The sequence below is a fragment of the Lissotriton vulgaris genome, chromosome 8 (assembly GCF_964263255.1).
Source record: "Lissotriton vulgaris chromosome 8, aLisVul1.2, whole genome shotgun sequence".
Taxonomy (NCBI): Eukaryota; Metazoa; Chordata; class Amphibia; order Caudata; family Salamandridae; genus Lissotriton; species Lissotriton vulgaris.
This window is the reverse complement of record NC_141696.1, coordinates 1,419,753,669-1,419,778,529: the sequence shown is the minus strand read 5'-3', so window position 1 is coordinate 1,419,778,529 and position 24,861 is coordinate 1,419,753,669. Positions and strand designations below refer to the sequence as shown.

Sequence of the window (24,861 nt, the reverse complement as noted above, 5' to 3'; positions counted from 1 at the left end):
AAGGGACAGCCGAAGGTTTTGGGCCACAATAAACCAGCCATTCTTTTCAGAGAGTGATAATTCGGACACAGAATGTGTTATACCAGATGATATTTGGCTCAAGCACTTTAAGAGCATTTATGGAGATAATGAACATCAGGAGTTAACCCCAGGAATAGGCTCTTCTTTATGCCCTGTAACTCCTATTAATTTTGCCCCGGCGGAAGTTGAAAGGGCCATTAGAGACACTTTAAAAAATAAGGCGCCTGGACCAGATGGGGTCCCTGCTGACCTTTACATTATGTACCCTAACTTCTGGGCAAAGATTTTGGCCAACGTGTTTAATGCAGCAGCGATAGTGGGTTTCCCTGCCTCTTGGGCCTCGTCCATTATTGTGCCCATTTTTAAAAAGGGGAGCAGAGGGGACCCCGCTTGCTATAGGCCAATCTCCCTGCTGGACTCTGCCATCAAGATCATGGGCAGAGTCATTTTGCAGAAATTGGGAGATTGGATGAAGGACAAGGGGACCCTCTCGAACCTCCAGTACGGCTTCAGGCAACATAGAAGTACCATGGACCAATGCCTAAATTTACACCTTTCGATTAATAAGTACACCGTAGCAAAAGAGGGCTTTTTATATCTTGGGTACATGGACCTATCATCAGCCTTCGATCTGGTGAATCGCTCCAAATTATGGTCTATTCTGTTGGAACTGGGAGTAGATGCACCCTTGGTGCACTTCCTTAGCGATCTCCACCAAGATATAGTGGCGGCCGTCAGGGTCACACAGGAAGGTAGATGCACAGACAAATTTAGTACCAAGCGTTGGGTCAGACAAGGTTGCATTTTAGCCCCCCTATTGTTTACGATCTACATCAATGGCTTGGAAAAATCTCTTGTAGGGGCAAGTATGGACATTCCGCGTGCAGGGGGAACAGATATACCGGTCCTCCAGTATGCGGACGACGCCGTACTCGATGAGAAGGGTAACTGGGGACCTCAGCAAAAGCATAAAAGCAATGCTGTAGCAAGATCAATAGCAGCCCTCCTTAGCTTCGCCAAAAGGCTGGGATCGAGGCCCATGGAGGCTATGCTGAAAATATACAAATCTAAGTGCTGTGCAATAGCCTCCTATGGGGCATCGATTTGGGGGTATGCGCCTGTGGACAAAATACAAATAGTTGAAAATAGGTTCCTTAGATCATTACTGGCGGTACCGCAGTCGTCTCCGACTTTGTCTGTACATTCTGAACTAGGACTGGGTTATATAGCAGACTACCTAAAAGCAGCCCCATTGATCTGTTGGGCCAAGACGTGGCTCAATGAGGAAATTACCCTCAATTACCTTATCCTCAAAGATTGCCTGGCCCTCGATAGAGCAGATAGTATCCCATGGCTGGCATACGTTAGAGCGGCGTGTGTTAGACTGGGACGCCCTGAACTATATACAACCCCGGAGGGAATAAGGAAAGAGGACCTGGCGTGGATTAAACACAACTTCCGAACCATGCTAGAGGCAGGTAGGGAAGAAACGGAGCTTAAAAATCAGGAGTCAGAAGCATTTATGTTTTACAGTCCTCCCCAGACATTGAACCCTACCTGAAGATTGTCACTAAGCCTTTCCACCACTTTTTGCTGACAAGATTTAGGTTTAATTTAATTCATTTCACCTTAGGAAGTTTCCCACATTGGGGAAAACCAGAGGACTCCCCACCATGCTCCTGTGATAATTTTTCTATACAGGACACTCTGGATCTGATCATGTTCTGTGAAAAATTTTCTATAGCACGTAAAAGATTTTTATGCCCAATACTACGTGAAGCGGGGTTTCTGCAGGTCAGACCCGCACTTCTATATCTGCAACTGCTGAGTAGCGTGCGTATCATTTTTAGCGTAGCCAGTTTTTTAGTGGCCGCAGCCAGAGTAAATAATAAAAAAGGTATCCTCATGCACTAAGCACAGCAGTTTGAGAGGGGGGGGGGGGGGGGGCACTGAGTCTTTTTTTCTGTAAAGTGAATTGATGTTATTATACTCTTTTTATCATAGTGCACATTGTGGCCCATTAGGCAATGTATTGTTTTGCACAATTCATGATTTGTAAATAGTGTATATATATGATTGTCCACAAGTGTATATATATCTATTTATTGCATTAATCTTAATGATTTTAAGCACAAATAAATGTATGTATTGCTGCTTCTTTTATGATTTTAATTAATCGAAATAAAGAGTTTTGACTGACTGGCCTCCTCCGGTCTGGTTGATGCGGTCCCTCCGGGTGATCTTCTATCCGTCTGGGATGGCGATGGCGATGGCGATGGCGATGTCGGGTGCAGAGGAGGCGTTCATCCAGGTTTCCGTGAGGAAGGCGACGTCTGGTGAAGTTGTGTCGAGCAGGTTCCAGAGTTCGATAGCGTGTCTGTGGATGGAGCGAGTGTTGAGCAGGATGCACTTGAGGTGGGTCTTGCTGGTGCTAGGCTTGGTGGGTGCGGTGCAGGTTCGGAGGCAGGTGAACTTGCAGGTGAAGGATCCGTGGATGCGTCTCTGGGTGGCCCGGCAGCAAGCGGGGTTCCGGCCAGCATTGAGTGCGTTGAGGGCGGCTGCGTTGTAGGTCTGTCGGGTGGTCTCGCATCGGCGGGGTCCAGGGGTCCTGGCACTGGGCGCGGTCCAGGCGCGGACGGGCGCAGACGGGCTTGCCTTTTGCACCCGCTGCGCGTCATTGCTGCGCGTGCGTGTGGGCAACATAAGAAGGTAGGCGGGAGGGAGGGTCAGCTGGGTGTCGGCCAATGGGCTGGTGGGGGCGGGGCCGAAGGGAGACAGGGGCGGCAAAGTCTGGTGCGGGTGGGCGTCTCAGCGGCGGCTGGGTCGCCCTAGCGAGCAATCAGCAGGCGGGCAGGCGGGCACAGGAGCAAAGCAGGCAGCAGGAGGAGCGTGGGGGCGACCAGGCCTGGGTAAGGCACAGCGGTCGCTCCCGAAGTGGAGAGGTCTCCTTAAGAAGGTAGCCTGAAGGGAGGGTCAGCTGGGTGTCGGCCAAAGGGCGGGGGCGGGGCCGCAGGGAGGCAGCGGCGGGAAAGTCTGGTGCGGGCGGGCGGCTCAGCGGCGGCTGGGTCGCCCTAGCGAGCAATGAGCAGGCAGGCAGGCGGGCACAGGAGCAAAGCAGGCAGCAGGAGGAGCGTGGGGGCGACCAGGCCTGGGTAAGGTACAGCGGTCGCTCCCGAAGTGAAGGAGAGGTCTCCTTAAGAAGGTAGCTGGGAGGGATACATGATTACATCTGATATTTCCGAGTTTGTTTTATCTGCTGATCATCTTTTATGGACGAGTCATTTTAGCAATGATTGTAGACATGTTTGGGAAAACTGGTTCTTTGAATTTCTTGTAGGTTGTTGTGGTTTGTCTTTTACATGGGTAAGCGGTTTCGCTCTCTGCTCCAGTAGGTGGGCATGGGAGCGTATTTCATGGTTATCTTTACCTTCTTCCCTCTGTCCTAGTCAGTTAGAAGGTCTTCAATATCTCTTTTGGAGCCTGGAGAGCTATTCTTCATCCTTAAGCTTTTGTATTGCAATTAGGTATAGTCTTAATGGTGTATTCAGTGCAGTGACTGGTTTTTCTATATCTAAGTTTGATAGTGGGCTTGTTAGTAGTTCTTTTGTGTTAGGGAGCGCATCAATGAGTTTATTTTTTAGGAATTCTAATATGGTTTTCGTAAATTTTAGATTTACTCCTGTTCAGGTTGTAGGAAGATTACGCTCATGCCATGATTGGAGGAGTAGTGTGTGAGGAGATGGGGTACTGCAGACAAAAATGGAACGATGTTAGTTGTCTGAACTCATCGAATGCATATCAGTGACCGGTTGTATGGGGGTGGGATTGGGTTTTCAAAATGTTTGGGGACAGGGAGACTTGAGTTTTAGGGAATTGCGATTCTCCTATTAACATGCCTAGAGAATCTAGATTTCATTAAAGACACGGAGGCTCACATTATGCAATGACTTTTAATTGCAGTTCCAAGCAGCCGCATGAGTCACAATACAAAGGTTCCAATAAGAACACTGAGATAAACTAAGAGATATAACATAGCAACCATCTGCCTCTTTTAAATCAGACGAAAAGAAGATCCGGTAGAAAGGAGAGAACTCAAAATGAAATCAAACGAGAGTTGAAGAAGGCAACTAGCCAGTGAGAAATCATTCAACGTAGCTCAAGTAGAAGGGTTATCTGAAAAGAAAGAAGGCAATGAAAAATTGTGTCCAAGAGTAATCACAATGAATTGAAAAATGTAAATAACATGTGTAGGAAGGTGGATATCTGACTATGGTTACCCCTAAACTTTTTGCCTGGTGTTTAGCTGGTTTTTGACATAGTTGGCCTGGGATCCTGCTATTCAGGGCCCCAGGCTGATTAAACTCTCCTTAAAATGGACTCCATGTACCTTAGGTGCATAACACAATTGGAATTGGTTCACCTTATTGGCCCCTGTAACAGTGTACCATAGGTACCCAGGGCATAGGTGCATCCAAGGCCTACCAGGGGCTGCAGCATTTATTGTGCCACCCCTGGCCTAGCCTCCATATTTGACACAACTGGCTGATCACTCAGCTGGGGTAAGTTGGTGTAATCACCTCTTACTTAGATATAGTATCCCTATATCTAACCGTAAACTGGACACATATGTTCCTATCAGCCACTCCTATGGAAGGCCTCATCAATCCTGGAGGCAGAGTGCTTGGAAATATGTGAGATGGTGCTCTAGCATGAGCTGAGCCTGTCTGCAGCTGTCGGGAACCACTCCCTAAGCTATTCCGGGATATTGCCATACCATATACTCTTAAGTGCATTATAATTCTCGCGGTTATATGCTATCTTTGGTTTGGCTTTATCAAAACATGTCGAGTAAGGTGTCATACGAATTGGAATACTATCCCCTCGACAGTTCTGTCGACGGGGATAGCATTCCACCCTTCTAGAGGGACACGACATGTGTGTAGCCTTAACCCCGGTTAAAGTTAACCAGAGCCTCAGCATCACAAAATGGATGCTGCCACCACAGACACGAGTCTGGCCTCCTGCTGCTGGGAGTCCTTCCAGCGAGGAAGGCCTGGACTAAGGGTTTCCTGCCTTGGGAGGTGCGAGCACCACCCCAGACAGGGTTTTGTGTATTGGGTAGGACAGGGCTGAATAGAAACAGACATGCAAAGCATGCACACAAGGTGTCCCCGTGCATAAGCCAGTCCAAACCGGTCCTGGGACTTTCCAGACCCAGGCCTGGCGAGGAGCTGGACAAAGGAAAGGGGGTGTAACCGCCCCCCTTCCTGGTTCCTCCCAGAGGAGGGACCTAGTATGTGATCCACCCCTCAGATTGGGAATAAGAGTGGGAGCAGTGCCATTGCACAGCAGATCATCCTGAATCAACTTTAAACAAAGAAGAAGACTGGACTTCGACATTCTGCTGCTCAGAAGACTGAAGAGAATCTCCCTTGTGGCCTAGGAGTGGCCACCCTGTGAACACAGGTACCAACCAGCGAATCGATGTCTGCTTTGCCGCCGCCTCCCGCCGGAGCCCGAGCCCAGAGCCTGACAAGACCCAGACTCCCAGACTTCTCCAAGCCCGATCCACAGTCCCTGCTAAGAAGGGACCCGTGGAGGCAACGAGAGACGTGGGACCGGACCTCTTGGAAGACACCCGAAGAGCTGACTGCGCAGCACCAGAGGCATCCTCGACGTTGTGCTTTGGGGACTGAGAACCCCCACCACCGAGCAGCCCTTGCACCGAAGATCAGCCCCCCAGCATCTCCACGATCTGCGTGGGGCCCTTTTGCATTGTGCCACTCGACGCGCCATCCCGGCCACTAGCCACGTGGTCAGCGGCCATCTTGGCGACGAAACCGACGAACTACACTGCAGGTCTGGTTGCTCCAGACTTGCCCTAGCTCCTGTAGAAAGGAGCCCCCGCTCTGACCTTGCTGGTCCGAGTGGTAAGCATTTTTCGATTCCTGCGTGGCTTGCATTAGCCAAGGCCTGTTTGCTCCGATCAAGTTGCCGACACCGCCAACAGCGAGAAGCCTGCGTGGGACAGCTCGTGACCGACTCCTGGACGTCCTCGACCCCCGGTGTCCACGTGGCTGCAGAGAGAAGCTACACCTCAACGCCTGTTTGCACCCGACATCGCCTGGTTCCAATCTGGTTCCACGGTAGTCACTGGCTAGTGACTTTGAACATTGTCCCCTCTGCTTTCAGGTCTTCACAACTTCAGATCCACCCTTGGATCCACCGGAACTCTTCACCTCGAGCCGCCTGCAGCATCTTCAGCTCCAAGCACCATCGACCAGCTTGACGAAACCCGACACTACTTCGACCCTGTGCACCCGCTTCCTGTGGGTGAGGTAACTCAGCTCCGCCGGGGTTCCTACACTGGTACACATCTCAAGGGCCTGTGTCTTAAGTTTCAGCTTTATAGGTCACTCGGAAGGTTCCGAACTAACTAATTTTGTACTTTTTACGCACCATAGACTTTACATTGGTGAGTGCGTGCACTTTAAACACTGCACCCGAGTCCCGCGGGCCTTTCCCGACTTAGTCACTGCTAGTCTCGAATAGCTCCAGCGATTCCCAAGGCCCTAGGCCTGTTTCCGTTCTGATTGGTATCTCTTATACCACTTATTTAGCATATGGTTTAGGTGGCCCCTAGGGCTCATCCATATTGTGCAACTTTTGTGTATTTTAAACTGTCTTGTGATTTAACGCTTGTGCTTCTGTGCTCATAAAGAGTCCAGGGGATACTTTTAGTTAATAAATCTAAATATATATTTTCAATATATATCTGTGTGGTGTCCTTTCATTTGATATTCAAGGGGGTTGTGTATGGTAATACAGCTGGCTTCACATGCCTTTCAGAGTTTAGCCTCAGACTGCTTTGTCCACGTTACCACTAGGATAACTGGTCTATAAGGTTGACTTACAACCAATCATCATAAGGGTTGCTTGGCATGGTACAAAGTGATCACTAGAATTAGTGAGCATTATGTACCAGGCCAACTTCTCACAACATGTCAATGCAAACATAAAAGAAATAACATGTCAATGAAAAAAACATGAGCAAGCAGGTTATAAGTGAGAATAATAATGAGACACCAAATACCCAACGGGGAATGGGATGGGTGGGATAATGTGAGCCTCCGTGTCTTTAATGAAATCTAGATTCTCAAGGCATGTTAATAGGAGAATCGCAATTTCATTACAAGAATGGAGGCTACATTATGCATGTTGGTAGCCTTGTAAAACGACATTAGACATGTGTTCAATTGGTTTACAATAGTGTCTTGCGAAGGTACTAGCATTAGACCAGTCGGCAGCTTTAAGAATATAATCCAACTTACCTCCGGACTAAAGTGACTTACTCACCATAGCACCTCTGAGAGAATGAGCTTGAAACTTGGTTATATCGGTACCTGCTAGAGTCATAGCAGACTTAACCCACCTAGCAATTGAAGTGGAGGAAATGGCCTAATGAGGTTTAATGAAGGAAATAAGAAGCTGATTCTTATCAATAGGCTGCAGGTTAGACATTGTCTGATTATAAGCTTTCATACATTCAACTACACAAAGTTTCGGGCAAGGGTCGAAACGAGGATAAAAGATTGTCAGACATGGCCTTGGTTCTTCTGTAGACCTCAAATTTGACTCCAAACAAATTATAGGACCTGTTTGAGATCTCCAGAGCTTTAACGTCAGAAACTCTACGACAAGAGATAAGGCAAAGAAGAGTGGCGAGTTTAATAGAGAGAAATTTTCTATTCAAAAGAAAATTTTCGGGCCAAGAGGTGAAAAGATCTAGAATCAAATTCACATCCCAGAGTGTATCATATTTTGGTTTTGGGGGTCTTTTGAGATGAATGCTCTTCATAACCCTACAAACAATGACGTTTTTACCGACTGTCTTGCCATTAACAAGAACATGACCCGCAGAGATAGCGGATCTATAGCAATTAATCGATCTATAACTCAAACCTTTCTCAGAAAGTTCAGCCAGAAATTTCACTACGTCAACGATAGGTCCCTGTATGGGATCCAAATCCCTCTCCAGGCACCAAGGAAACCAAGATTTCCAGATATTATTGTATCTGTAGTGAGTTCCCGGCGCCCATGACTCTCTGAGGAGAGTAGCAGCTGATGTCGAAAGTCCTGAGACTTCGTTGGATCTCCTGACACTCTCCAAGCAAGAAGGTTCAAACTCCTGGATAGGGTCAGGAGGTGAGCATCTCCGTTTACGTTTGTAAGGAGATCTTCTAGAGAAGGTATCAGAAAGGGAAGTTCGTAAGTTAGCTCTAGAACTGTGGGGAACCATGCTTGTGACGGCCAGAAGGGAGTTATCTGGACTAGAGAGCATCGGTCTTGCCTCACTTTTTGCAAGACTCTCTGGATCATTGCAAATGGGGGAAAGGAATATCCATTGATCCCTGACCAGGGTTGGAGGAATGCATTCACTGCAAGTGCACCGGGATCTGGCATCCAGCTCAAGTAATGCTCCAGTTGAGAGGTGAGACGGCTCGCAAAGAGGTCTATTTCGAAGGGACCCAAGCAAGAATTCAGCGAGTCGAAGACAGCGACGTTGAGCTTCCAGTCGCTGAAGTCCGAAAGGAATCTGGAATTCCAATTGGCAGAGACGTTCGATTTCCCTGGGTAGTACTCCGCTTTGAGTGCGATTTTGTGTTCTAAGCAGAACATCCAGAGTCTCTTGGCCAGGTTGGAAAGGTCGGCAGATTTTGTACCTCCCAACCGATTGATGTAGGCCACTGCGGAAACATTGTCCATCTTCAGGACGACCGACCTCCCCTGTAGGGAGTGCTTGAAACTCATAAGAGCTTACAGGCCAGCAGTTAGTTCGAGGAAATTTATGTGGTGAGATGACTCCTCCCGAGACCATACCCCTCCCGCACCCCAACCATGAAGGGAAGCGTCCGATTCCAACACAAAATCTGGTTCTGAACCAAAAATTGGTTTCCCATTCCAAGCCTTCAGGTTTTCTAACCACCAGTTTAGTTCTGCTTTGGCCTCCAAGTCTAGGGTGATTCGGTCCTCGTACCAGAGACCGGACCTCTAAGCCCTGCCTTTTATCCTTTGCAAGGCCTGGTAATTCAGAGGGCCTGGAAAGATCGCTTGGATGTAGGAAGATAAGAGACCTAGTAGTCTGGCCAGCTCCCTTAAAGGGATATCCTTATGCCTCAAGACATGTCGAATCTCTTTCCTGATCTTCGAGATCTTTGAAGGAGGTAAGAGAAGAAGGCACCTGGAAGTGTCCAGAGTGAAACTCAGAAACTCCAGGGATTTTGAGGGGGTTAGAATGGACTTCTCTTTGTTGATAATGAATCCTAGACTTTCTAGCAGATTCATAATCGTTTCCAGATCTAGGAGAATTTGATGGAGGTCTTGAGACATTATCAAGATGTCGTTGTGGTAAATAATAAGGCGGACGCCTCGTTCCCTCAGGAAGGAGGCTACTGCTCTCATAACCTTGGTAAAGCACCAAGGGGCGGAAGAAAGTCCGAAGGGGAGAGCCTGGAACTGGTAAAGATGATTTTTCCATAGAAATTGTAGGAATGGCTGATGCATAACCGCCATCGGAATTGTGAAGTAGGCATCCTTCAAATCTAGTTTGACCAACCAGTCCTCTTTTTGGAGAAGATCTCTCAGGAGATGTATTCCTTCAATTTTGAATTGCCTGTAGACAAGAAATTTGTTGAGGCCTTTCAGATTTATGACCGGTCTCCAACCTTTTCCTTTTTTCTCCTCGAGGAACAGTGTACTTACTAAAGTTAAAGAATCCAAAGGAACTTCTATTATTGCCCCTTTCTGAAGCATAGAGGAGATCTCCTCCTCTACTATTTTCTCTTTTTCTAGTGAAACAGGGATGTCCCTTGGTAATGAAGCTTGAAACAGAGTTTGAACAAAATCTATCATAAACCCTTTCACTGTGGACAGAACCCAAGGATCCCAGGTTATTTCCTCCCATCTTTTCGAAAGTAAAGGCGCAGGACTTACTTGGAGGATTCGAGGTGAATGAAGCTCGAGAGCTTGCCCCTCTGGCTCGGTTTCCTCTTCCGCGATTGTAGGGGGTGTTGTAGTTATATTGTGATAGCCTCTTCCGAAGGGGCAAGATCTCTGGTAGAGCCTCTGGTTAAATCGGCCAGAAGAAAGGCCCCTTCTTCCGGCCCTCCCAAAAACATTATTGTTAAATACTCTCCTGATGTTATGTTAGGCCTTATCAAGTGCTGTGAAAGTAGACACGTACTTTCCAAGCAATTTTTATAAGCTCTTCCCCTAAGAGAAGGCCTTTCGGTTTGAGGATGGCTCTTTCTCCGCCATGTCAGAAAGTTTAGGATCGAGTTTATAAAGAATCAGTCTACGCCTTTCGGCATTAATACTCGCGTTGGCGTTGCCTAAAAGAATGAGTGCTCTTTGACTCAATCCTCTAATCAAATCTGTATTGAGGGGGGTACTGTGAAGGTGGCACTCCTCTGCGGAATCAAGTATCCTGGTAAGGGGCCCAAGGATGTCTAATAGGCGGTCCTGGCAGCCTTTAAGCGATTTTTCCAGGCCTTTCCTGGGATCGCGCCCAAGCCTGAAGAGGAACTTAATCAGCTCTGGATCAGATTAGGGGTATAGCATGCCTTTTCATCAATGGAGGGTCTAGAACACTCCGCCCTTAGAATATTTCTCGTCTCCCTTTCAAGAGGGAAACGTATCCATTTCTTAATGAACTTCGAGACATGTTCTTGGGGGAGACCATTGTGATGAACGGGGGTGTTTTAAATTCAGGGGGGAGAACATTTCTTCCCCTAAGGGATCTAGAATACTGTCTTTCGATGAAGAAGGGGGTTCATCCTCCGTGTCGAATAGGCCAACATCCTCATCATCAAGGTCCAGAACATACTCGTCTGGATCATCAGAATTGTCATCATTCGAGTCCCCTGTATAGTTCTGAGCACCATGAGATAAAAAGGTAACGTGTCGCTAGGGACAGCTTTCTTAGTTGAGGTGCGAAGACCTCCAGGTTGTTTTGAGGTGCTAAGACCACCAATGTCGCTAGAGGTGCTAGGACCCCCTGTGCTCGCTGGGACGTGAGGAGTGGTATAATTAGACTTCTTTGTGCGTTTGCCGCTCACAGGTAAGCCATCGCAGGGAGTCTCATCAGAGACATCTTCCTGAGAGGGAAGGGGTCTTTTATAAGGTGCGACCTGGCAAGGGTCTCCAACATACAAGACTTCATTTCTCTTTGGATTAGAAGTCGAAATTCTTGACTATCAAAATTATTTAATTCCGACTCAGTCAGATACATTTTCCATGTTCATAATCCTTCCTTTTTTCTTTTTTTAATATTAAATAATAATTATTCACCCCCCTTTTTTTATATATATAAAATATTGATGGTTTATCAGAGTAAGGTCTCAATTTTTCAATACATAAATGGCTTAGTTAAAAATCAATAGTTCTATTTATCAAAGGCCAATATATAAATAGTTTATGTAAAGCCAAGATCTCAACTTGACAATACGAAGGGTTAATTTGAGTAAAGATCCCTATTTACTCATGAGGGGTTAAACTAATATGCCAATTTGACGAGTCTCCGTTAGCAGAAAGGGTTGCCCAGCTCAAAAAAAGCGAGTCCCTGAAGCACCCGAACGAGGAGAACAGCTGATTCTCCAACCGCCGATCGCTATAGGTGAGGAAAGTCCCTTGGCATATTCCGCTAAGATCGTGCTTCAGAGGAGAGAGAATGGGAGAGAATGGGCCCGCCACGGTGAGTACTTCAAAATCATCGACCGGGCGGGCCCCATGCGGAGAAGCGCCGGCGAATGAGTCAGGGTGTGGACGAACGCGCGGGGCGGAGCTGACTTACCCGAAGCTCTCCTGACCCGCACTAGCATCGGAGTTGCACCAATTCTGAGTGAGGTAAAATCTCATCAACCATAAACACCGAAACATCAACCTATAGTTAAAAAACAGTCAATAATAATGAAAATGACCAGAGAAGATAATAAGCTACTTATCTGCTTGGAGCAGCATTTAAAAGGGGCAGATGGTTGCTATGTTATATCTCTTAGTTTATCTCAGTGTTCTTATTGAAACCTTTGTATTGTGACGCATGCGGCTGCTTGGAACTGCAATTAAGTCATTGCATAATGTAGCCTCCGTTCTTGTAATGAAATTGTATATGGGAAGGGGGAGGGATAATGGTAGTGGTATTCGTGGTCGGTGAAAAATTTAATGAAAGTCGTTGGGTAAGGGAGTGTGATCTTGCTTCCAGTGTGCAGGCAATTTACACCAGTTTTGCAGGAGCGAGCACATTGACTAAAAGAATCAAACACAATGGAGTTAGCTCCACTCAAGCTATATGGTGAGTCTGTGTCATTGCATCACTATCTTGATGTCATTTGGACCATAAATGATTTCATGCCACATTTCCACCGGCTAAAGTGGGAGCGGTATGCCGGGTTACAGGTCATGTTACATGGTCAGCAATGAAAAATTATTAGGTGGTAACACGGATAACTAATAAACTGATTGTGTTTAAGACTGTGCCTGTTGTTTTAAGTCTCTGTTAATGCACATACCCTTTTAAAACCAAGATTGCCATTATGAAATCTCTCATCAGTAGGAATTGTTGATTTTTACTTGCACTTGAATTGTCAGAAAATTGTGAGAACCACAAAAGATAACGTGAATTTCCTTTGTCTTTTTTGTGGGCTGCTGCGTTATGGAGTGAGACGTGTGAAGCGAGAAGAGCTGGTCTCCAATGACATTAACATGCACAAGTATAAGAAAATACCCTCAAGCTGCCCTGTGTGTGGAAAGGTAATGTAGAGCCTGTGTAATTGGAGGAGGTAGAGAATGTGATTCCTTCTACTCAGAATGTGCAGCAGAAGTGAATCAGTTTTATGTAGTTTCATTGTCTGAGTAATGGAGCTGCATCCTTTTGTAAACATCCTTCACAGCACTGTGTGTGTGCCTGTGCATTTTTCATTTTTACAAGTGTGTAAATCATAGCACTGTAGCATTACTGTGATTTGCTGTTTAGCCACCATTGTGACTGATGTTCATTTGCCTTTTGCAGACTGATCTAAAAAGCAGGTAATTGACTTTAACAGCGGGACTGAATTATATTCAGGGCAACTGGACCTATGTGATTATGCTACAGTGGCATTTTTCACATAAATATGGATTTTCTGTGTTGGCCACATAATCTATTACCCACTGCATAATCTGCTGATTTTACAAAAGAAAATGTTGAGTCTAGCTCAAACGGCTAAAATGGTACTAAAAAAATGCAGTAACACGTTGCTGCACAGTGGAAGGCCTTTTGCAAAGATTGACTGGTCCCCTTTCTGTTGTTCATTGCTATTTATAGGTGTTAAATTGGCACCAGTGAGATGCAAACTATGCTCAGATAGTGTTAACAAGTTTAAAAAGGACAACACAATGATATAATATTACCACAAAATGTGCTGCAAAATGCTGCATAATTGGCCCTTTCTTGACACATAATTTGGTCGACCTTGCAGCATAATTCGGTCTTTTCCGACTGCATAGTTGCAGCTGCCTAATGATATTCTCCGCAGGTGGAGGAGGGGATCTAGGGAAGCTTAAAGCTAATTGGCAACACTTGTGTGAGAAGCTCTGGTTACCAGTGCATGGCCCTCGTAATGGGCTGGATAAATAAAAAAAGGTTGAGTTTTAAAGTCCTAGTGTAGTCATCATCCAGGTTGACTGACATATATAACAATCACCCCCTAGGTGCGTAAGAATTGCGTTTGTTTAGAGAATCAGCATTGTAGTGCATGCCTTTTGTTGAAATATGTTCCTTCGTTAGTTGGGATAACAAACATATCCTTTATGAGCTTTGTGGAGTATTCTGTCTATTGGTGCTTTTCGTTGTTGCATGATGACCAATATGTTTCTCAAGTTGGTTGGCTGGTTTGTGGTGTACAGTAGTTGTTATGGCTGTTAAGAATCGCTACTGACAGGAAATATAAAGCACCCCACCTGTCTCATTCCTTCGCTTTGGCAATATACCTTTGATTCTGGTTTAGCAATTTCTTTAAAATTACAGCTTCATTGCTCTGTAAATATAGGGAATTCAGCATAGAATGCTTGAAACAGTGTGATACAGCACTAAGCATTTTTGAATATGACAAGGTGTGTTTTGTGGCATTTTGTTTTGCTTAGAAGAACAGATTTATGAGGTTTACTGATGCAATATATCTGAGATTTAAGTTGAATAGGGAGAGAAAATATGTTTGCACTGGGTTTATTCAAATAATATTAATTTACCTTATGTGCTTAAGCAATTAAATCCGTGTATTTCACTTTTTGAAGTGGAAGTTGCAGTTCCTCGCTGTACACAGCTCTCCCATATTCTACATTGTGGAGTGATTTGTCAGGCTAATGAATCATGTCTGCTCTACGCTTGATCTTGGATGGCATAATTGTGACACTAAAGTTTTGCAACAAGATATTCCACAGATGGGCTTCTTCTTTACTACAGAGAAAAAAAGGTAGATGGGAACTAAGAGTTGTGTGATATTTATCAAACCCTCTCAGTTTTCCCCAAATACATTCTGGCAGGTCAAACTAAATTTATCAAGGAAGAGGCCCAGACAAAAACACAAAACAAGCAGCATTTGGTGTGTTAAAAACAGATTTGGTATGCTCTGCTCCATTTTCCATTTAAAACTCTACCAGGAGTAATGATATGTTCGAGGCATATGAGCTGCAGATTACATACTATGCATAGATGGCCACCTTGTGTTGGGCCCGGATGTTTTGCAGTTTGTTTTGTTGTAAAAAACTCTTTGGAAGTCTCCTCCTTTGGATGATACTGCGCATGGGCATCGGCTCCATCCCCAGATTGGTTTTTTCCGCCACCGGAATCGGATGTGTTTCCAGCGCTCTGTGTTGGAACCAAATTTCCTTTGGCGCGCAATTCTCACCAACTTACAAAACTTAGTTTTGAATGCTTTTCCAGTCGACGCAACTCTTCAACATCGAGGATCTCAATTCCGGTCGTCGTCGACGGCCTTCGGGCCTAGCTAGGCCTCGACTCCAGCTCATGGAAAGGATGCCATTTAAAAAGTGTCCTCAATGTGGGTCGAAGTTTCCCCACACCGACCTTCATGATGTGTGTAACCTCTGCCTCTCTGCGGAACACGAGGTGAAAGACTGTTCAGCTTGTGCCTCTTTCCGCTCCAAAAAGACTATCCGGAACCGAAGAGCGAGGATTCCGGACGACATCTTCGAGGAAGGCGTCAACGTCCCAGAACAGCACGACGTCAACAGCAGCTCCGAGGCAGAAGATTCCAGTGTCGAGGACATCACTCCAGCGCAGCGGGTCGTAAGTAAGACAGTCGACCCCGACCCTTCCTCGACACAGAAGGCCCCGGTCACACCCATCACTCTTCTTCTACTGCCCCATCTTCGGGCCCGGCTAAGAAACCAATTAAGCCTTTAGGCGACTCGAGCTCGAGTCGACCTCCACACAGTACCGGCGCACATATACCGGCACCGAAAAAGACAACGTCACCGACATCCAAACCATCGGCTCCGAAACATGCCACTACTCCTTCTGCACCGAAACCCAGGTCGGAACCAAGCAAATCTGCTTCGGATTCCCAAAAAACACCGGATCTGAAAAAGTCATCGGATCCAAAAACCATACCGGAACCGAAAAAACCCTCGGAACCGAAAAAAGCTTCGGAGCCGAAAAAGACTGCTGCTTCCCCAGTAAAAGACATTGTCAAGAAACCAAAACAAGCCATTTCGGTGCCCAAGCCTTCCTCCGCACCAAAAGACTAACCCCCTGCAGAGGATTTACCCTATGCAGTCCCTGCTCAAAAGACTCTAGCTAAGCATCCAATCACTGAACACTTAATTTTCGCTTCAGAAAGTGACCACTGGACACACCAGCTCCAGCCTTGCATTCAAAGAAGAAGGACATGGCTACATCTCCCCTAAGACTGCCTTCCCCTTCTCTTTCGCCTGTACCATCATCACATCCTCCCATACAACAGCATTCCCCAACATCGTCTATCATACCAGACAGGGATGATAGATTTGATGATATGGGGGGGTAACATACCTGATCCAGCCAAGCCCACAGGATCCCCAGACCCGTGGGATGATTATACCACCCCAGATGTCCCAAATGTCCCTCAGGATGACATATACCCCTCAAGGCCGTCCCCACCAGAAGACACTATAGGGTTTAATTAATTAATTCACAGGGCCGCACAATATCATGGGGTAGACATACATACAGACCCTGTTGAGGAAGACTTCCTAATGGATAAATTTGATAACGCACAAAGGTCCTCATCCATTCTACCGATGCTTAAAGGAGTGATCAAGCTTGCCCCTGAAGTCTTCAAGGACCCAGTCAGAAGTCGGGTCATTAACCCTCGTATAGAGAAAAAATATAAAGCTGCCCCCTCAGACCCAGCATGTATTAAAGGTCCAGTACCACTAGACTCACTTGTAGTTTTCAATGCATGCAAGAGAGCAAACTCACAAATATCAGGTGAGGCTGCACCACCAGATAAGGAGTCTAAGCTACTTGACGCATCAGGGAAAAAAACAACGTCCCAAGCAGCAAACATGTGGCTTATCGCCAATACAAAGGCGTTACTAGCCAGATATGACAGGGCACATTACGATGAGCTAGAGTCACTAATGCTCAGACGTGAGTCCCTTGCTCACTTTTGCCACTGGATTCAAGCAAGCCGGGCTGAAGACGGCTGGAATGCCAGAAACCGGTCCTCTGAAGCTTGTTTCCGGTCCAGGGAAGACATGGCTTGGCAGTTCGGGCTGAACTGTTCCCATGAGGCACAGGGTCAGACTGATTTGCATATAGCCATGTCTGAACTGGGGTGGCAGAGTGGGCTAAAGAACGGTGATGGATTAAACCCAGATCTTTTGACTGGGTGTGAGTGTTTGATTGATTCAGATGCTCCGTCCATCACCACCCCCTTTTGTACCACAGAGTCACTAATGAGGCACCTCCCTGACAAGTACAAGGATAGAGCAAACCAGCTTATCCAAGAGGTGAAAAACATCAGAAACATTTCTCTATGCGGTGTGCCCTCGATGCAGCAGATACTGCCTCTAGGGCTGTTAATACCAGCGTTTTACTACGCAGACACGCCTGGCTACGTGTATCAGGCTTCAAACCTCAGTTACAAAGTGCCATTCTTAATCAACCCTTTGATGAGCAACACCTATTTGAACCCGAGGTAGATGTATCACTAGAGAAAATGAAAAAGGCTACAGACACCACCAAATCTATAGGAGCCCTGCAGTCGCAGGCTCCCAGACATTCATTTCGTCGCTCATCCTATCGAGTTCCCACCAGGGGATATACTTCAGACACAGCTTCTACCTAATACAAAGCCCCTACACAGTCTATTTACAGCAAAGGCTACCAAAGGGGTGGTTACAGGGTTAACAATAACAAAGGCAGAGGCAAAAATAACAACTTACGCTCTGCCTCTACCCCTGCCCAATGACTCCCTTCCCCCGTCCCATTCCACTCCTGTCGGGAGAAGACTCCAACAATACCTGCCAGCCTGAGAAAACATCACATCAGACAGGTGGGTGCTTCAAATAATTCAATCCGGTTATTGTCTGGAACTAACATCTACCACCCAAGCAACGTCCAATGTCACAGGAACATTTAATATTGGTCATACAGGAAGTAATATCCCTCCTACAGAAAAATGCAATAGAAATAGTTCCAGAGCACCAGAAAAACAAAGGAATATATTCCCTATATTTCCTAAAACCAAAGAAGGACGGATCTCTAAGACCCATCCTAGACCTCTTACCTCTAAACATTTATCTACAGTTGGATCATTTTCATATGGTCACACTCCAATAAGTCCTCCCATTACTGGTACTAAACGACTTCCTTGTCACTATAGATCTCAAGGACGCCTACTTCCATATTCCCATCCACGCAGCGCACAGCAAATATCTCAGATTTGTGCTAGACGGAGAACACTACCAGTTCAAAGTGCTCCCATTCGGAGTTACAACAGCGCCAAGTGTGTTTACCAAATGCCTAGCAGTAGTAGCAGCACACTTAAGAAGACACCACATTCATGTCTTCCCATATCTGGACGACTGGCTAATAAAAGCCAGCTCACTCAGCCAGTGTGTGCAACACACTCACGCTACTATTCAACCGCTTCACGACTTGGGATTCACGGTAAATCACGTCAAATCGCATCTGCAACCCTCGCACATACAACAGTATCTCGGCGCTACAATAAACACCCAACTAACACTAGCTTATCCTTCTATAGCCAGGATTACAAGTGTACAAACTCTCCTAACAAAATTTAAACCGCAACACTCGCTACCAGCTCGAGTGTTCATGCAGCTCATAGGGATGATGGCATCATGCATATTTGTAGTACCTCACGCAAGACTGCATATGCGTCCACTTCAAGAGTGTCTAGCACGCCAATGGAACCAGACTCAAGGTCAATTAACAGACCTAGTGTTGGTAGACGGTCGGACTCATCGTTCTCTGCAATGGTGGAACACCAAAAACCTTTCCAAAGGGCGACTGTTTCTAGAGCCAGTTCCTCAAATAGTTATGACAGCGGACGCATCGCTCTCCGGCTGGGGAGCCCATCTACTTCATCACACCACGCAAGGCAGATGGACACCGCAACAAAAGCTCCTCCACATCAACCACTTAGAGTTGCTAGCTATGTTTTTAGCTCTCAAAGCGTGTCAAACTCGAGTGTCAGGCAAAACTGACTTAGTCCGCACAGACAATATGACAGCTATATACTTCATAAACAAAGAAGGGGAGACACACTCTCTTCAGCTGTTAGCACAGCAGATATGGAGATGGGCTATACCGCTAAAGATCTTCCTCTTAGCCCAACACGTCCCTGGAGTACAAAAAACTATCGCAGATCTGCTGAGCCGACAAACGCAGCAGATCCGCCAGTGGGAACTTCATCCACAAGTTCTTCATCCGTTCTTCCAAATGTGGGGACAAACTCAGATAGACCTCTTTGCCACCCACGAAAACGCAAAATGCCCAAGCTTTGCTGCCAGATACCCACACCAAAAGGCAATGCGATATGGATGAACTGGTCAAAACTATTTGCATACGCTTTTCCTCCTCTCCCACTACTTCCGTTAGTGGTACGCAAACTACAACAACATACCCTAACGCTCATTCTAGTCGCTCCAACTTGGGCCAGACAACTGTGGTACACCACGCTGTTGCAAATGTCTGTAGTCCAACCCCAAAAACTAAACCCATCTCCACTCCTATTAACACAGAACCATGGAGAGATCAGACACCCGGACCCAGCTCAGCTCAACCTAGCGATCTGGCTCATGAGGTCCTAGTTTGGTTACCTCAACCTTCCTCCAGAATGCATGAACATCATTAAAGAAGCTAGACGTCCCACTACTAGAGCATGTTATGTTGCTAAGTGGAAACGCTTTGTCATATACTGCCAAAACAACCAAGTAAATCCCTTAGACGTGTCTATTCAACACATAGGATGTTACACCTTCAAAAGTGTAATTTAGCCTACACGTCTATCAGACTACACCTCGCTGCCATTGCAGCATACTTACAAAATAGACAACATCTACCTCTTTTTAGAGTACGAGTAATTAAAGCTTTCATGGAAGGACTCAAAAGAATAATTCCTCCCAAAACGCCACCGGCACCAATGTGGAACTTAAACATTGTTCTTACAAGATTGATGGGTCCTCCCTTCGAACCATTACATAAATGTGAATTACAATTCCTAACCTGAAAAAGTAGCTTTCTGTTGGAACTGGGGTCACCAGTTCCCCGGGGGTAGCATGGCACGAGCGGGTAGGCATCCGAAAGCTTACGTGTAAAGTGACCATACAGCACACACATCCACTGAGACAGTAACATAGGCACGCAATTGACGCCACTCCAGTTAGTTTGTATAAAATCAAAAATTACAGTATCAATCACTTCAGAATACATATGTTTCAACACTTTGTAATAAATACTCAGAGGAATAAATATTAAATATCAGATAAATATTGAATTTTAGATAATATTAAGTATAGATAACCACAGGCCTGACCTCAGCCTTGCTTCTTATCAGCACCTGTAAGGGATACATTACAAAGGCAACTAAATGACATGGCATCTTATTAGTTCTGTAGGCATTTTACCCACTTCTCACCAAAACAAGGATGATAGTCCACAGCAATGAACATGTAAATAAATAACTGTAGACTTCCAGTAAATACGGCACTAAATGGGAGAAAACATTTCATTAAGAATAAACATCCCCTTGTGCAGGATTAGCCATCTAAAGAATCATTCCCAGCAAGAGTGAGCATTTCCTAGATTGGGGCATTAAGCAGTTCAACAGTGGAGAAGAACTTTTCATTAGGTATACATCAACCTTTCATCCGGTAACACTGGCTCAGTTCACTAGGCAAGATCTACCACCTTTTCAGGTAATCTAGCATTCCTTCCGGCCAGAATAACATTCGAGGAATCAGGCAGGGATAATAACATTCCCTTTATTCAGGAGCCAACAGGGCATAATGCTGACTTATTCAGCAGAGGCAGACATTCCTTTAGCCACATTAAACATCTACCTCAGGGGATAACTGTGGGCTTCCCTTTATCCCCTCAGCAAACAAGGGTGAACTTTTCCTTAGACCCCCTTTAGGAAGATTACCAGGCTTTCAGCCAAGAGTAAACGGCTCATTTGGCAAGAACAACATTTCAATAGAACATTACATTAATCCTGTGAGGCAAGAAATAATGTTTCTCCACACAGCAGTAAACATTCCAGGAGGTAGGAGTAAGCATTTCACTCTGCAGGAATAAACGCTTCAGGGAAAATCAGGCAACGTGTGAAAATGTGCATTTCCCTAAGCATATAAAACTTGGCTATGCATATCAAACATTTCCTTAAAGGTTGTGCAACAGCTCATTATACAGAACTAACTGCCTCTGCTAAAAAAAACTGGCGCGGACCCAGCGGTTCTCACCAACTACCGGCCCATCTCCCTCTTGCCTTTCCTGTCTAAAATCCTGGAGGCACATGTCACTACTTGCCTCTCGCAATTTATCGAGGAGTCCAATTTCCTGGAAATAAACCAGGCCGGCTTTAGACCAGCCCATTCCACTGAGGCTGTGATTCTCGCCGTGTTGGACAACCTCAGAAGCAATGCTGACAGAGGACTCCCCCAGGCATTAGTCCTACTAGACTTATCGGCGGCATTCGACACGGTGGATCATAACATCTTACTCCACCGTGTCGAGGCCGCCGGAGTCTGTGGGCCTGCCCTGTCCTGGGTCAAATCTTTTCTAGAGGGTAGATCTCAAGCAGTGAGCTTGGGTCCCTTTAGCGCCACCAGTGTTCCTTCATCCTGCGGGGTCCCCCAGGGATCTTCTCTGTCCCCCCTCCTTTTTAATTTATACCTTCAACCTCTCCTTCACTCCCTAGGTAGGTGGGACGTCACAGTGTTCAATTACGCGGACGATTTACAAATTATTTTCCCCCTCACCTCCCCTGACTTCCAAGCGGTCATGACACACATCCAACATTGGATGAACCAAAATCAATTAAAGCTCAATCCTGGCAAAACTGAGCTTCTCCTCCCTGGGAGAAGTGCCCCCCATTGGGGCCCTCAGTCCTGGCCAACTGAGCTTGGGTCACCTCCCTCTCCCGCTGGCTGTGTAAAGAGTCTCGGGTCATTATTGACTCTGAGCTCACTCTCAAGGCCTAGGTGAGTGCTGTAACATCCTCCTGTATGTTCCAGCTATACAGGAAACGGAAAGTTGCCCATCTTCTGACTTCCGAAACCCTGGTAAAAGTTTTAATAGCTTTGGTGATGTCCCGTTTGGACTTCTCTAACGCCCTATACCATGGCCTCCCCAAATCCCAGCTGGCTAGGCTACAGATCATTCAGAACCAGGCTGCCAGACTGGCATTTAAAATCCCTAGATGGCAGTCGTCCAAACCTCTATTACATCAACTACACTGGCTACCAGTCAGTGAAAGAATAGCCTTTAAGGTCTGTTGCCTGGTCTTCAAAGCCTTAACTGGTCCCTTCCCTGCTTTCCTGAAGTCCCTGATCACCCCATACTGTCCTCCCCGCTCCTTGAGGTCCACCCACCTTCAGCTTCTAGTTATCCCCCGGTTTAAACTCACTAAAGCTGGCGGCCGCAGCTTCTCTCACCTGGCTCCCAAGCTATGGAATTCTCTTCCACTCTCACTCAAGACCTCTTGCTCCCTCCTATCTTTTAGGAAATATTTTAAAACTCTGCTCTTTTCACATCCCCACTAAACTCCTCTTGTTCAACCTCAGTGTCCTATCAGCGGCAGGAAACTCATGGTGACAGTGCGCTTAACAAATTTCCCTTAACATTAACATTAACATTAACATCTTTTCCGGCAAGCTCACCCTTCTTTAGGTAAAAATGACCGTCTCAGTATATGAGGCAACCAGTTCATTAAGGAACAGTAAACAGGTCATGGAAAATTAGGCAGGGGAAAACTCAAAGCCCAACTGTTGCATCTCCACAACCTGGCATTAGGCTGAATTACAGCTCTCTGGCAGTAAGGCCATTTTAGACATTTCCTTAAGTAACTAAGGGCCTTCCTAAAGGCATTGCACTAAGCAGGATTAAACATTTAATTAGCCAGGAGTAGACCTTTCAGTAAACCCTTTTGCCCCGGAATAAACACATTTCCCTCGTGGAACTCCGCTTCGGCTAAGAGGCCATCTGGCTAAAACAATTCCACAGTCAGGGACTACTTCTCCCGCAGACCAGTCACTCAAGGAGGAATTTAGGGTTCTTACCCAGTCCCTAGGGGCTACTGCCCAGTTCAGTGGGGGCCTCCTGTAAATAATTGAGGCCAACGGGCCCATTGACAGTGTTCCCCAGGGGAGGGGCGAACTCGGGCCTTCTGCATCCTCCTGCCCTCCTCCCCTGGGGGTTACCTTCAATCTTTGGCCCTCCGGGGCCCTTGCGTGGGTGCGCAGCTGGTGGGGAGGGTTCCGGCCCTCTGGTAGGCCTCACGCGGCCTGAAGATTCTCCCACAGACCCTTTGGGGCTCACGCAGGCGGTTCAATTGGCTGGGGGGAGGGCTCCGGCTCTCCTTGGAGACCTCCGGTGTATGGCTGTCAGGGCCGGCCCCGATGGTGCGACTAGGCGGAGAGGGGGTTTCTCCCTCCTCCCTGATGCTCCTCGGGCCGATTCAGGGCTTCCCCGGGGGCCGGGCAACCACACAGGAGAGATGCTGGCGGGGGCGGGACTTGTGTCGGTGCCCCCGTCACGTGTTAGGGGTGATAAAGGCTTCTGAGCTTAACGCGGCCCACTTCATCGTCCGGCGACCCTCTCCTGGTACCGGGGGCCCGCCGGGGGGGTGATGAAAGCGGCACTGGCGCCAACGAGAGAGCGCCAGGCCGCGACGGCAACACATGGCTTCGAAATCCACTGGGCTGCGACGGTGATCTTCCCTCTCAGCAATTCGGCGGCGGGAGTATCGCCTTGCTACCTCCCTTCTTCACCTCAGTGTTTGAGAAGTCGGTCCTCGCCGCTTCTCTCTCCAGACACTGCGCGATGTGGCAGGATGGCGCTGGGCATCTCTAGTGCCTTAGGGGTCACAGCGCTCGATCGACACCGGTGCTTCAGGGGTGATGACAGCAGTGCTGGCCCAGATTGCAGCGCTTAACCCGAGGCAAAGACAGCAGGCTCATAGCGCTTCTCAGGCAGGTCAGTGGCTAGCGCTTCACAGGACCCCACAGGTGGGCATAACAGGTCCTCAATATAGCGCTTGGGCAGTTTCACAATGGCGCTCCTGGCGGCCACAGGTCCTCAAATAACAGCTCTGAGCAATCAGGGTTAGTTACAGCAATAGCACCTCTCAGGGGTGGGGGGGCATTCCCATAAATAAGGCAGTTCAGGCAACGCCAGCAGGACAGGTAGTCCAGGGTGCTAGCGCTAGGGGTTAAGAGCGCTTAGCCAGCAGGCAGTTAATTTTTACGTGAAAGCAGATCACAGTTCACACAGGACAGGCCACACGACAGTGGCAGGTTAGCGCAGGGTCCCAGGTGGCGTCAGGGAACGCAGGTCGGATGTCTCAGCGCCAATACCTGGTGGATCCCCAGTAGTCCTGTAGCAGTTAGGTTTCTTCTTGGCGCTTCAGGTTTCTTGCGCCCTTGTAAATACCAGTTTCTTGGTTCCTTAAAGGGGGATTGAGTTGATGGCTGGTATCAAATCTCCTCAGCCAGTCACTTCTAGTGGACTCTGGGTTCCCCTCCCGCCGGGCCAGATCAGGGGGTAAGTTCAGGATTCCTCAACACTTGAAAGGCAACACCTAGGCCCTGTCACTCCCAGTATCATAGGTCCCTGACTAGGCCCCACTGCCTAAAACTCCTGCGTAAGTTCTCCCCCAGGTCAGTGTTCCCTCAATCTGACAGGAAAGTTTCCCTCCCTTTCCTTATATAGTGCCAGTTGACAGTTGGCAGTGGCAGTTGGTGTCACCTCACCTGTTCCAGAAGGTTCCAGGAGCTTCTAGGAGGTTCCACCATTCTAGCGATGGGCAGGCTGGCAGGCTAATATGGATACATTGTTTGAGGGTTCTAGCCAGCTCCTGGCTACTAGAATGCGCCCACAAAGACCGCGCTGCAGTAGCAGGGGTCAGTGGCAGCCATGTTAGGAGAAGAAAGCACCTGCACCTTAACATTAGTTTGACATTACACAGGGCTTTCTCCACTACACAAGGCCTATACCTTTTTTTTTACAATGGGGGGCATCCTAAATTAAGGGAGTAAAAAAACGAAAAATTTCTG

General features: G+C 47.0%; 1 protein-coding gene across 3 annotated transcripts in view; it reads left to right on the top strand.

The window, feature by feature from the left end:
• The window catches only part of PRDM15 (PR/SET domain 15), a 502,608-nt gene that overhangs the window by 279,548 nt on the left and 198,199 nt on the right, over nucleotides 1-24,861 (top strand). For all 3 annotated transcript variants that reach the window (XM_086935443.1, XM_086935442.1, XM_086935441.1), the window contains one exon: nucleotides 12,737-12,828. In XM_086935443.1, coding sequence (XP_086791569.1) covers nucleotides 12,737-12,828 — 92 coding nt within the window. The remainder of the gene's footprint in view (nucleotides 1-12,736; nucleotides 12,829-24,861) is intronic.